The sequence below is a fragment of the Mus caroli genome, unplaced genomic scaffold (assembly GCF_978045245.1).
Source record: "Mus caroli unplaced genomic scaffold, Mus_caroli_1 scaffold_3, whole genome shotgun sequence".
Taxonomy (NCBI): Eukaryota; Metazoa; Chordata; class Mammalia; order Rodentia; family Muridae; genus Mus; species Mus caroli.
Window position 1 is genome coordinate 125013157 of NW_028227258.1, and position 14703 is coordinate 125027859.

A 14703-nucleotide genomic window follows, 5' to 3' on the forward strand; every position below is an offset into this window, starting at 1 on the left:
TGGGGGTGGGTGGGGCATCCTCTTGGAGACAGGGAGAGGAGGAATTGGATTAGGAACTGTGGGAAGGCAGGCTGGGGTGGGGCAATGAATGGACTGTAAAAAATAAAATATAAAGAACTTGAACTAGAAGATGAAATTCCTTACAGTGGTTACAGTCAATGGGTCTGTTTCCTCCCCATTCTGTTGGCTCACTGCCTTATACCCATTGAACTCTCCTTAGTCCTTATAAAGTCTCACCTGGGACCTTAACTATACCTAGACTCTGTTTTCCAAACCAGACTTCTATGAGTAGAAACAGTGTCTAGACACATTCATTGCCTAGGTTCTGGATAAAAAGTTCTCCTGAGGGCTGATGAATTTGCACCGCAGTTAAAGTATATACTGGTCTTGCAGAAGACAGGAATTTGATTCCCAGAACCCACATCAGGTAGCTATCTCACAATCACTTGTAACTCCAGCTCCAGGAGATCTGATGTCCTCTTCTCAACTCTATGGGTACCTGCACTTTATGTGCACATGTTCCCTGCCCCCACCAAATAACTGAAAATAAAATGAATACTGCTATAAAGCAACTGGGTTCTATTTGACTTCTTTTCCCTTCGGAACTGCAAACTTGAGAAGAGAGCTCATAACTACTGATTCTCATCGCAGGACAGATGGGTCCTCAACTACGGAGATTTCAGAGACTACTCATCTGCTTTCCCAGATGTTACAGATGTGAGTGGCCAAGAAAAGGTGAAGCATTTTGAGTTTTCAAAGGCAATTTTACTATTAAGTAGCAAAATAAAAGAAATAGGTTGAAATTTTCCTTAAAAGAAGCAGTTTATAAGAAAAAGATTTTAAAAATACAAGAAAATGTTAACTAGAGAAATAAGCAAAAATAGTTAAATATAATAAAAACCAACTGAGATGTAATTTGCTAATATATCTACATTGATCCATTAAGACAATGCTCATATTTTAATCATTTTTAACATGTAAAAATGCAAATTCCCATTCAACCTAGTAAGTAGAGTCTAGAACACCGTGAGATATGTGTCTTTACAGAATAGTTCCAGCTCATATTTAGAGTTGAGACAACAGCCTGTGTAGGGTGAAGAGGACTCATAAATTTAGTAGAGATTTAAGTAAGATAAGAAGAACAAACTTAAGAACCAAGGATGCTTGATAAAGCTGGTCGAAGAATAAAAAAGTAAAAGTACTACGTGATTATGCTGTCTTTTTCATCTATTACTATCTAAACAAAGATTTATGATGCTCAATAATGCCTTATTTCCCTACAAATTAAAAATCTCTACTAATCTAATTATAAAGAAGTAAATTACATGTATTATAAATCCTATAGGCCACTTAAAATGGGAACTCTTTTTAAAGAATATTATTAATCATAATCATTTACCAGATTCTTTCCTAATGTGATTAGGGTTTTTAGGTGTTTGTATGGTTTTACTCATGAAATCCTGAGCCACAAGTGACATTCTCATTATTGGTTTTGTATCACCAAGCAGGGTGAGTGGCACGGATTACACACCCAAATGCCTGCTAAATCAGTTAAGTTAGTATTATTTTTATTCTTGACTTTCGCTTTTAATTATAAAAACCTACATTTGGATATCAGATACAATGTTTTTTAAACCCATTAAAAGGTCAATGGCTCCTTAAAACTACATAAGGGTTGTAATAGCTTTATGTCTACAAAAATAATGGAAAATGTCTACATGTTTAATTAGGTAATTCTTTTTATAAAAGGTAAAGGAGTGTAATGTCTCAATGCACGGGGTCATTAATATTTATACATTGTTAGCAATACCTGGGCATTGCCACTGCAAAACTTCCACTGTGAGGGCTAAAGTCTCTATATTTTTTCAAACATTTTTACCAGTCAAATACACCAAAAATAAAGGATTTTTAATATGCCAACGTGTTGTCTACTTCACATACTAAATTGTTCTATACAGGGAGACTTCACAATCCAGGAGCCATAGCCATGCTGCTGCAAGTAGGCCTTCAGTAATGCCTTCGCTTCTTGATAGGGTCCAGACATACACTAGAGGGAGAGAGAGACAGAGAGAGAGAAAGATGATTGCATCAAATTGGCCTGCAAAGTAAATAACCCCATATTGTTGAACTTGAAATTAAAAAAAAAAATCTAATGAAAAACCTCGAACTCCTATGCTAATTTAAAACAATTCTTTCCAAATATGCCTAAACAGGCAATTTTGCTTGTTATTTAACATTATAATTAAGATTAAATAAATTCATTACAGAAAAACATAAACATACAAAAGTATCATCTATAACAAACTATAGATAACTACTATTGCTATTTCCACATGTTATCATTTTTTACTAATGAACATATATACCTTCACAAAGCTACCTTTACTAAAGTATGGTTAACTATGAAACTTACCCACTGTGATCTCTGTTAAAGATATTGGAATGTGCAAATGTTCCCAAGTCCAGGGGTTATCTAACTTCACTACCTCTATATCTTCCATTCTGTCTCCTGTAGGCCTATAGTTCATTTCTACCTCTACCTTTGGCCCTAGCCACAGGAAACTACACATTTTTTTTGTCTCTAAATTTAGGTTCCTGGAAGTTTCATATAAGAGATTAATGAGTAAGCACTCTGTTATGTCAAGCTAGCATAATATTTTCCAATTCATGCTATTTCATGTGTCAGGCTTGTTTTTTCAGTGTCAATTAACACCACTGTATGAATCTATCACATCTGTCCATTCACCAGCTTATGAACTTGCATGTTTCCAGTTTTTACTATTAGGGAAATGCTATTCTAAACATTAATGTAAATCTTGTTTCTACAAATGCCAATGGTATTATTGCTGAGTTACATGGCAAACATGTTTACTTTTGTAGGGCAAGGAGCAGGGGGAAAGCCTAATTTTTCCAAAAGTGGCTGTACCATTTTCAGTCTCACTATAATGCATTCGGGCCTCACCCATCCAAACCATCACTAGCATCTGCTGTGGTCCATCTTCTGGACTACAGTTGTTCCTGAGGTTTAGGGAAAGAGCCTGACTCCATCCAAGTGTGGAGTAAAGCAGCAAGAGCAGATGAAGAAGCTGAAGCAAATCGCCTAGCTCTGGCTCAGAGCACTGCCAACGTGACTGCACTCCACACTGCTCAGTGTAGAGTAACCAGCTCTACCCTGAAGAAGTTACTAGTTAGGACTTATAGATAAGTCCATGTCTGCCTTAAAGTTCTAAAGAATACCTTGATTGTTTTATTATGGGATAATGTAGATACTGGCTATCAATATTCATTTACTACCCAGAAATCCTTATAGCCATCAAAAGAATCATACTGAGTTATTTTTTCTAGTGATTTATGACTGAAACAATTAAGTCTGGATGAGAGCACATCTGTTTACAGTGTGGTCTACTGATAAGGTGTGTAGTTTTATTTTTAGACAAGGACTTTGTGTGTAGCTTAGTCTCTTCTCATGTGCTTAAAATGGTATCTATTCCTGGTAGAGGCCATGAATACTGTTGAAATGGCAACAGAGAATTTAGATTATAATTTAAATTTACTTGATGAACAGTGGCAAGGTTTGAAAGAAGTTCTACTTGGTTTAGAATGCTAAAAAACATGCTAGCTACATGGAAATCTTTTATGAGAAAAGGATTAATGAAAAGAAAAAGGGTTAATCTCTGCTGTCTTGAGAAGTGTAGCCACTCCAGCACATGACAAGTGGAAGAAGGATGGTTGTTGATAGTTAGGCTAGCCTGGGCTATATACTGAAGCCCACGTTTCTAAAGAGCAGCCATCTATATGAAAGCAAGGCCCTCCGCTGGCAAAACAACTCACTGCTTTTAAACCAATTTTAGATTTCATTTTTTATTAATTTTTGTTTCAAATTTTATTGATTTCCACTCTGACACATATTATCTATTCTGTTTTATTTATGTTTATGCTCCAGGTTTTAACCAGTTTCTTGAGTTGGAAGTTAAATAATTTTAGGATTCTTTTGTAATATAAGCATTTAAAGCTATACAATTTCCATACTTTTTTATTAAAACACTGAGTTTATTTCACATGTATATTTTTATCTCCCTACCATTTCCACATCTGACCACCACTATGACTATGTCCTATCCTAATATTCTATACATACTTAAAACCAAGTTAAGGGTGGAGTTCCATCCTTGAAAACTAAACAGGAACTTTAGACAACACATTCTTGGCAAGTGAACCTGGACAGCATTTTCCTAACACAGTAGGGAGAGTTCTCACTTTGCATTATAAAAAGGACAGCCAGATATCAACTATTACAGAAATGAAGTAAGACAGAATATTTCAAACTGTTTAAACTCTTTTCTTAAAGAGACTTCCTCCACTGTCAGAGATCTTGAATAGGTTCCTTGTCAGCCATCCGAAAACAATTCTTCAGATAATTAATGAACTTGGCTTCCATTTTGGGAAGAGAACCACCCTTTTCTATACTTGCTTGCATTTTTGCCTTAATATCTTCTATAGAACTAGGTCCTTTTGGTGTTTTAAGAGTTTCTTTTCCTGTTTTTGGAAGGATTCTTGACCCTTTGATACTGGTATTGACGGTTTTAAGCCTTTTCCATTTTGGTTTGATTTTTGTGCATTTTTGGCTGGGGTATCTCATGCAGATTTCACTAGGACCTTTTCTTCAGTTTCCTCTTCATCAAAATCATCATCTTCTTCTTCTTCATCGTCTTCATCATCCTCATCATCTTCATCAAGTTTTACTTTTTTCTGTGGAACCTTGTTACCACCTCCAGAAGCAGGTCCCTTTCCAGACATGCCTAAGAGTTTTATGTCCTCCTCATCTTCATCTTCAGACTCTGTATCTTCCTCTACAGCTACTAGGTGCTGTCCACTAATGTGCACCCTGAACCACACTTCAACCGTAAGACCACAGGAGGTGTAATTTTGAAGCCCCCAAGGGAAACTGTTGGTTGTACAGACATTTTCAAAGTTGCCAATGTTCTTTAACTGGACTGTCTTCATAGTTCATTGCTTCTGCCTCTACGATGTGTAACTCATTTTTTGTCCCTGCTCCTAAACTGACCGTTCTTAATGATGACTGGTGCTCAATTTCATCATTATCCACTTTAAAGTGATATTCTTTGTCAGCCTTTAGTTCATAGTCAAAAAGGTAGTTCTGAGGCCTAAGAGGACTCATGTCCATGTCCATTGAGTCTTCCATGAGGTGGAGGTGCGCACTTCGGTGTGGGGAAGCCAGACGGAAAACCACTGCCTACTGTTCCACAGAACAGAAACACAGGACGGAATCACAACCCCCATACTTCTTTAAATACCCATTAATTTCAATATACTGTGCTTTTGAACTCACTCTACGATATTTCTTCGATTTTCTAGAAGTTAGTTCCTATGAACCACTGGTAATTCAGAAGTAAAAAAAAAAAAAAAAGCTCCAAGTGTATGACAATTTCCCACATTTCATTCTCCTGTTAATTGATATTTTAATGCACAGTGGCTAGAACACATCTTTCTGATGTTTATGTTGTTACTTTACAGTTCTGCTTTCTTGAGATCTGTCTTCATCAGTGTTGAGCTGCTATGCTCTCATCCTCATTTTTCCCTTTTATTTTACAGTAGGCCTAGTATCCCAGTGGTTACTTTGTACCTGTATGACTTAAGAGACAAATGATATTAACAGCAGACACTGTACTCAAACACGAGACCCATAGGGCTTCTATCCTCGTCTGGCAAACCTGCATGTGGAAGTGGGTATATTTAGTATTGCACCTATATCTTAAGTATCTGTTGGCTTTCATTCATTGCCTGTTTTTCTTGAGCTCATCTTGTACATAACTCTAGTTTTCCTATCAGCCAGAGAACAAAGAGAATTTCAAATTGATTTCAGTCTTTTCATTTCCCCATATCATCTTGGTAAACAGATTTACCACTTGCTTCCAACGAGGGCTCCAACTTGAACCAGTGGATTTACCAGATTTTCCTACTCATTTCATACCAAGTTTGGCACCTTAAGCTGGAAAAAAAATCCTACAAATTTGTTCTTCTCTGTCCCATATCAAGCCTATTGCTTCTGGTAGTAAATCTACAACTTTAGTGGTCTGAATTCTGGTAACTATACTATACCTACGATTCAAACCATTCACACTAGAGAGATGAAGAAAAGAGAATGGGAGCAGCTCCAGGCAAGAACATAAACTTATTATTCTTATTTAAAGTCCTAGCACTTTTTCAAGAAAATATAATTTTGATATTTGAAGTTTCCTACCTTTAATTCATTTCCAGAGTTATGAAAGGGTGATTTTGACTATTTTGTTTATTTTTCATACTGTTCTTACAAAAACACCTATAGCTTCTTTATATCACTGAAAACAGCAATGATGGAGAGAAGCTTATACTTGGTTGTATGTGGGTATGTGTACAAAGGCTTGTAGCTCCTATAACTGTATGTGGGAATATATACACAGGCTTGCAGTTGATATAGCTATCTGTGGTATGTGTACATAGGATTGTGATTGATATAAGTGTATGTAGGAATATCTACATAGGCTTCCAATTGATATAGCTATAAATGGGAGTATATATACAGGCCTGTAGTTAATATGACTGCTTTATAGCTCAAAAGTATTGCTTGGTTATTCCAGTGCCATCAAATTTAAGAGACTTTAATATAACACTGTATTATTAAAATCAGGAATATCAAAATAGTAATGGTAACATGGAAGTATGCATATGATAGGCCATCAAATGAAAGTTTAATGAATAAAATCCAGTATATACTGTGACTTTTGCTCAGTGCTACAGAGCTTGCCTTGAATGTGCAAGCAATCTAATCTTCCTGTCCCCAAAATTGTTTAGAAAGAAAAAGAATCTGTATTATCTGCTACATCATGTCCAAATTAGGGCCTGGAATTAAGCTTATCTTGAGCAATGTATTACTGAAAGACTTAACATTCTATAGTTAACAATGCCATGCAGAGTAAAAAAGATTTATTACATTTGTTTCTCTTAGGATAAGAAAAAGGTGTTCAGCAAAGTAAATACTGTAATATGTTATATTCAGAGCTGTCTAATAAATGTTTGCTGTCTCCATGTATTTACAACATGACTGTCTTCACCTGTACTTTTATGATCACCTTACCTTAGCCGCATGGTATGTCCGAGCTTCAAGTAAATCATCTGTTTTAGCTTCCTTGGCAAGCAGATTAAATCGACTTAACATTGCAGCCTTACAAAGCCGACTTGCCATTGATAAACCACTTTTAAATGGAGAACTAAAGTTGAAAGGAATGAAACACACAGTAATCATAGTTAATGACTTACATTGGCAATTATAGTGATTGAGTAAGGTCCACAAATATTCATGAATCCCAGTTAGGCAGAAGGATACACGTAGGGAAGCTTTATTTTAGGTAAGAAGTATACTGGGTATTTAATTGCTGTCAGAAGCGAATTTAACTTGTTACTATACTACATCAAAAGTTAAAACTAAATGTTTGTTATTTGAATAATTTTGTTATTTGAAGTAAAACTCAACTATGGTAATACAAATTGAAGCAGTGAATCTCCCATGCTTGACTTAAAGGTCCTCCTGGAGTGAGGACAACCATGGAGTTTTGACTAGAGCAGTAGGTGACATGAAGGAGACATGGACCAAATCTGAAAGTGTACACTGCACCTCTTCAAGCAAACTTTAAAGATGTATTTATTATTATACATAAGTACACTGGAGCTGCCTTCAGACACACCAGAAGAGGGCATCAGGTCTCATTATAGGTGGTTGTGAGCCACCATGTGGCTGCTGAGATTTGAACCTTCAGAAGGCCAGTCAGTGCTTACTTGCTGAGCCATCTCACCAGCTCCTGCAAGCAAACTTTAATTTAGAAAACACTTCTTCATAACCATCCATATATGTGTATGTGTGTGCGTGCACATGTATAGTCTATTCTAATAAAACTGGGTTTCAGATCGCAAGCCTTTTTACTAAGTAACTTTTTCCCCATTATAATTTATTAGCTATTCTTCTGACAGATGATTAAAACTGATAAAACATTCCATTCTTCTGGTTTCCATGTAGTTTTTCAGAACCATGCATCCCCTTGAATTTGTGCTAGCTTTATGATTTGTTATGGTGAACAAAGAGAAAATGTGCCAGTTTGGAGCCTAGGTTTCAGGGTAACCCTGTTTTCTTCTCTTCAGACTCCTTCTTAACCTACTAAAGGGCAGAGAACAGCTAATCCTCTGTGAGATCAACCAGATGCCTGAGGTGGTTCTGACCAGATCCAGAATCACCATTCAGGTGATCTAAACATTTATTGAGAAGTAACAATATATTGTTGCTTCAAATCACTGGATTTTGAGGTAGTTTTTATGCAGCAAATGTTAGCATGCACTCATGCATGTGAAATCTATTGATTTCTATATTAATTTCCTACTGTAATACTGTTGGTAGGTTTTCTATAAAATTTCTGAACTTTTCAGCAGAAGTGGGGGAACACAGAAGAGAAACATGTGCCTGGTGTTTGTGAGGTGCTGGGTTCAACATTCAAAATCCCCCTAACAGTGGTAGTTTTATCTCCTTTCTCCCATATGTTGTTTCTCACTTTCTCTAATCCAGCATATGATGTTAGACAAAAGCAGTAACAATAAACAGTCGTCCTGGCATGTCATCACCAATCATGGTAGCATTTTTGAGTCAATAAAGTTGTATTTTATGCTGCAACAAACCATCTACTGTTCTTTTTACTTTTACTCCTTAGTAGACCTTTGTTACATGCTCTACTGAAATGATGACATGAATAAATGGTGATAGGAAATATGAATTTATAGCTTGGTGTCACCTCTGCTACCACTCTTATGCTTGAGGAAAAACTTCAAATAGTACTGAGGTACACACCATCTGTTTTTAAATACTTCTAAAGTTTCTTTTGTAGTGATTATTGCAAAGCTTTCTTTGCAAGTTTTGTGTGTATTTTGGGGAGGAGGTAATGTTTCAACATGTTTCAAGAGATGCATCTGCTTCATGCAAGGATTGGTGGATTTATGACAGGCATGGTATATCACACCTTTAAACTTAACACTTAGCAGGCTGAGACAAGATAATTGAAAAACTGGGACTGCCCAGGCATGGTGGTGCATGCCTTTAATCACAGAACTTGGGAGGTAGAGGAAGGTGGTTCCTTGAGTTCTAGGCCAGCCTGGACTACAGAGTGTTTGTTATAGGACAGCCAGGGCTACACAGAGAATCCCTGTCTCGAAAAAACTGAACCAAAACAAAACAAAAAACAAAACAAAACAACAACACCAACAAAACCCCAAAAACCACAAACCCCAGAGACTAGCCTACTTAGACTGTCTACACACACATATACACACATACACATACACAGAGTTGGATGCTCTTAAATTTTTATTCATGTGTGTGCCTGTGTATATGCAAATATGCACATTGCATGTTAAGTATCTTAGAATCCAGATAAGTGAGTCAAATCCCCTAGAAATGACAGTTATAGGTGGTTGTGATCCACCCCATGTGGGTGCTGGGAATCAAACTTCCATCCTCTGCAAAATCAGCAAAGACTCTTAACCATTAAGCCAGCTCTCCAGCACTTAGGTATTGGTGTCTGTCTCTCTGTCTCTGTCTTCCTTCCTTCCTTCCTTCCTTCCTTCCTTCCTTCCTTCCTTCCTTCCTTCCTTCCTTCCTTCTTTCCTTCCTTCCTTCTTTCCTTCCTTCCTTCCTTTTTTCTTCCTTCCTCCTTCAAACTTCAGTATTTTTGTTGCTTTCTGCTTGCGTCTTTTAAAAAAGTTTTTAATTAAAAAAAAAAAAAAGACCTTTCTTTCCTTCCCTGCAGCTTTTGCCCTGTCACATTATCAAGTTGCTAGCCTCTTCTCAGTATTATTATTATTATTATTATTATTGTTATTATTATTAGTAGTAGTAGTAATAGTAGTAGTTGGGTGTGTGACAGCCACCTGATATTTGACAAAGATGCAAACAATATGCATTGACAAAAGGACAGCTTCTGTAACAAATGATGCTGGGAAAATGGGAAGTCCACATACAGAAGAATGAAATTAGAACCTTACCACCCAGCACAAAAATTAGACTCAGGTGGGTTAAAGATCTTAATTTAAAACCAGAAATACTAAAGCTCTGAGAAGAAAACAGGCAGTACCCTATAAGATACAGGATATGTGGTGGTTTGAATATGTCTGGCCCAGGGAGTAGCAAAGAGGTGTAGTCTTGTTGGAGGTGGGGGTGGGCTTTGAGAGACTTTTCTCCCAGTTGTCTGAGGATGACAGTCTTCTTCTGTTTGCCTTTGGAACAAGATGTAGAACTCAGCTTCTTCTGCACCATGCCTGCCTGGATGCTATCATGCTTCCTGTCTTTCTGATAATGGACTGATCTCTGATCCTGTAAGCCAGCCCCAATTATATGTTTGCTTTTATCAGAGTTGTCTTTGGCATGGTGTCTCCTCACAGCAATGGGAACCCTCACTAAGGCAGAGTGTAGAAAATAACTTTCTGCTAAGACTTCATTTGTCAAAATATCAGTGAACAATTGAGAAGCAGGACTTCATAATGCTAAAAACCTTCCATACAAATAAGGAAACAATCAAGTGAGTAATGGAGAAACCCAATGAATGAAAGAAACTATTTTCAAGCTATAAATCTGACAGAGAATTAATATACAGAATATACAAAACTCAAAAACAAACAAACAAAAACCAAACTAAAACAACAACATAACAAGAATCAAAGAAATAAATGGCCCAACTTAACAGGCTCTGAAGTTGTTTTGTTTTTGTTTTTTCTTTCAGTTTTTAAAATCTATTTGGAACATTAAACATGATAAAAGTAGGAAAATATCTCTTATGAAGTCCTCTATGAAAGGAAATTGTGACAGGTTCCTGATTAGACAGAAACCGTTCCATCTCTGAGGGAGAATATGCAGTTTAACTGTGGCTTCATGGAGTGAATTGGGTAGTGTTCCTTCTGTTTCTATATTGTGGAATCGTTTGAAGAGATTGGTATTAGGTCTTCTTTGAAGGTCTGATAGAATTCTGCACTAAATTCATCTGGTCTTGGGCTTTTTTTGGTTGGGAGACTTTTAATGACAGCTTCTTTTTCTTTAAGGGTTATGGGACTGTTTAGATGGTATCTGATCCTGACTTAACTTAGGGATTTGGTATCTGTCTAGAAAATTGTCCATTTTGTCCAGATTTTCCAGTTTTGTTGAATATAAGCGTTTGTTAGGATCTGATGGTTTTTTAAATTTCCTCAGTTTCTGTTGTTATATCTCCCTTTTAATTTCTGATTTTGTTAATTTGGATACTGTCTCTGTGCCTTCTGGTTAGTCTGGCTGATGGTTCATCTATCTTGTTGATTTCTCAAAGAACCAGCTCCTGGTTTTTGTTGATTCTTTGCATAGTTCTTTTTGTTTCTACTTGGTTGATTTCAGCCCTGAGTTTGATTATTTCCTGCCATCTACTCCTCTTGGGTATATTTGCTTTGATTCTTTTTGTTCTAGAGCTTTCAGGTGTGCTGTTATGCTGGTAGTGTATACTCTTCAGTTTCTTTTTGGAGGCACTCAGGGCTGAGTTTTCCTCTTAGCCTGCTTTTATTGTGTCCCATAAGTTTGGGTATGTTGTGCCTTCATTTTCATTAAATACTAAAAAGTCTTTAATTTCTTTATTTCTTCCTTGATCAAGTTACCATTGAGTAGGGTATTGTTCAGCTTCCATGTGTATGTGGGCTTTCTGGTGTTTTTGTTGGAATTTAAGACTAGCCTTAGTCTATTGGTGATCTGATAGGGTGCACAGGATTATTTCAATCTTCTTGTATCTGTTGAGGCCTGTTTTGTGACCAATTATATGGAGAAGATACCATTAGGTGCTGAGAAGGTATATCCTTTTGTTTTATTAGGATAAAATGTTCTATAGATATCTTTTAAATCCATTTGGTCTATAACTTGTTAGTTTCAACATGTATCTGTTTGTGTTTCCATGATCTGTCCATTGATGGGAGTGGTGTGTTGAAGTCTCCTACTATTATTGTATGAGGTACAACATGTGCTTTGAACTTTAGTATAGTTTCTTTTTTGAATGTGGGTGCCCTTGCCTTTAAAGCATAGGTGGTCAGAATTGAGAGTTCTTCTTGGTAGATTTTTCCTTTGATGAGTATGAAGTGTCTTCCTTATCCTTTTTGATACTTTTGGTTGTAAGTTGATTTTATTCAGTATTAGAATGGCTACTCCAGCTTATTTCTTGGGACCATTGTCTTGAAAAATTGTTTTCCAGCCCTTTACTCTGAGGTAGTGCCAGTCTTTGACACTGAGGTGAGTTTCCCATATGCAGCAAAATGCTGGGTCCTGTTTACATATCCAGCCTATTAGTCTATGTCTTTTTATTGCCGAATTGAGTCCATTGATGTTAAGAGATATTAAGGAAAAGTGATTGTTGCTTTCTGTTATTTTTGATGTTATTTTTATGTTTGGGTGGCTATCTTCTCGGTTTCTTGAAAGATGATTACTTTCTTGCTTTTTCTAGGGTGTATTTTCCCTCCTCGTGTTGCAGTTTTCCATCTATTTTCCTTTGTAGGGCTGGATTTGTGGAATGATATTGTGTGAATTTGTTTTGTCACAGGATATCTTGTTTCCTCCATCTATGGTAATTGAGAATTTTGCTGCATATAGTAAGTAGGCTTGGGCTGGCATTTGTGTTCTCTTACGATTTGTATGAGATCTGCCCAGGATCTTCTGGCTTCTTACTGCTTTTAATATTCTTTCTTTGTTTAGTACATTTGGTGTTTTGATTGTTATGTGATGGGAGGAATTTCTTTTCTGATCCAATCTATTTGGAGTTCTGTAGACCTCTTTTATGTTTATAGACAGCACTTTAAGTTAGGGAAGTTTTCTTCTATAATTTTGTTGTACATATTTACTGGCCCTTTAAGTTGGGAATCTTCACTCTCTTCTATACCTATTATTCTTAGGTTTGGTCTTCTCATTGTGTCCTGCATTTCCTGGATGTTTTGGGTTAGGAGCTTTTTGCATTGTACATTTTCTTTGATTGCTGTGCCCATGTTTTCTATGGAATCTTCTGCACCTGAGATTCTCTCTTCCATCTCTTCTATTCTGTTGGTAATGCTTGCATCTTTGACTCTGGATCTCTTTCCTCGGTTTTCTATCTTCAGGGTTGTCTCCCTTTGTGATTTCTTATTGTTTCTACTTCCATTTTTAGATCCTGGTTGGTTTTGTTCAATTCCTTCACCTGTTTGGTTGTGTTTTCCTGTAATTCTTTAAGGGATTTTTGTGTTTCCTTTTTAAGGGCTTCTACCTGTTTAGCTGTGTTCTCCTTTTGTCTTAGTCAGGGTTTCTATTCCTGCACAAACATCATGACCAAGAAGCAAGTTGGGGAGGAAAGGGTTTATTCGGCTTACACTTCCATGCTGCTGTTCATCACCAAAGGAAGTCAGGACTGGAACTCAGACAGGTCAGGGAGCAGGAGCTGATACAGAGGCCATGGAGGGATGTTCTTTTCTGGCTTGCCTATCTCTGGAACACAGCCTCTTTGTGCTTTCAGAAAACACTTCCCAGAAGATGTCACCTCAACGATGCTGGTCTCTTCTTAATCACCGCTAATTTCTTAGCTCCAGCTAACCAGCATCAATAGTCCCAGTAATGCAAAGTTTTTGCTTTAGTAGTTCTGGTATCTTGTTAATCACAGCTGATTCTTCAGCCCCAGCTAACCAGAACTACAAAAACTTCACAATAAAAACAGCAATGGCCCTGAAGAGAGTCTTTAATTTTCCCTCTGAAATTTCACAAACCAGGCCTCCATCTTCTGCACTGTTCTCAGCATTATCTTCCAAGCTCCTACAACAACATCTGACAGAGCTCTTAACAACGAATGGATCTTCAAGCCCAAAGTTCCAAAGTCCTTCCACAGTCCTCCCCAAAACATGGTCAAGTTGTCACAGGAATACCCCACTCTGCTGGTACCAAATTCTGTATTAGTCAGGGTTCTCTAGAGTCACAGAACTTATGGATAGTCTCTATATAGTAAAAGAATTTATTGATAACTTACAGTCGGCAGCCCAATTCCCAACAATGGTTCAGTCGCAGCTGTGAATGGAAGTCCAAGGATCTAGCAGTTACTCAGTCTCACACGGCAAGCAGGCGAAGGAGCAAGAGCTAAACTCCCTTCTTCCAATGTCCTTATATTGTCTCCAGCAGAAGGTGTAGCCCAGATTAAAGGTGTGTTCCACCACACCTTTAATCCCAGATGAAAGGTGTAGCCCAGATTAAATCTCCTTAAACTCGGAGATTTAATCTTCTGGAATCCATAGCCACTATGTCTCAAGATCTCCATACCAAGATCCAGATAAGGATCTCCAAGCCTCCAGATAAGGGTCACTGGTGAGCCTTCCAATTCTGGATTGTAGTTCATTCCAAATATAGTCAAGTTGACAACCAAGAATAGCCACTACACCTTTATTTCTTTAAGGGAGTTATTTATGTCCTTCTTAAAGTCCTCTATCATCATCATGAGATGTGATTTTAAATCAGTCTTGCTTTTCTGGTGTGTTGGGGTATCCAGGGCTCGCTGTGGGGGGAGAACTGGGTTCTGATGATGCCAAATAGCCTTGGTTTCTGTTGCTTATGTTCTTGCCCTTGCCTCTTGCCATCTGGTTATTGCTGGTGTTAGC

General features: G+C 37.3%; 1 protein-coding gene and 1 pseudogene across 1 annotated transcript in view; both read right to left on the minus strand.

Moving 5' to 3' along the window:
* The window catches only part of Adad1 (adenosine deaminase domain containing 1), a 54349-nt gene that overhangs the window by 8262 nt on the left and 31384 nt on the right, over nucleotides 1-14703 (minus strand). Inside the window, exons 11-12 of the mRNA XM_021158165.3 lie at nucleotides 7136-7268; nucleotides 1942-2047 (exon numbers count right to left, since the gene is read on the minus strand). Coding sequence (XP_021013824.2) covers nucleotides 1942-2047; nucleotides 7136-7268 — 239 coding nt within the window. The remainder of the gene's footprint in view (nucleotides 1-1941; nucleotides 2048-7135; nucleotides 7269-14703) is intronic.
* LOC110291179 (nucleophosmin pseudogene) lies at nucleotides 4343-5301 on the minus strand (annotated as a pseudogene).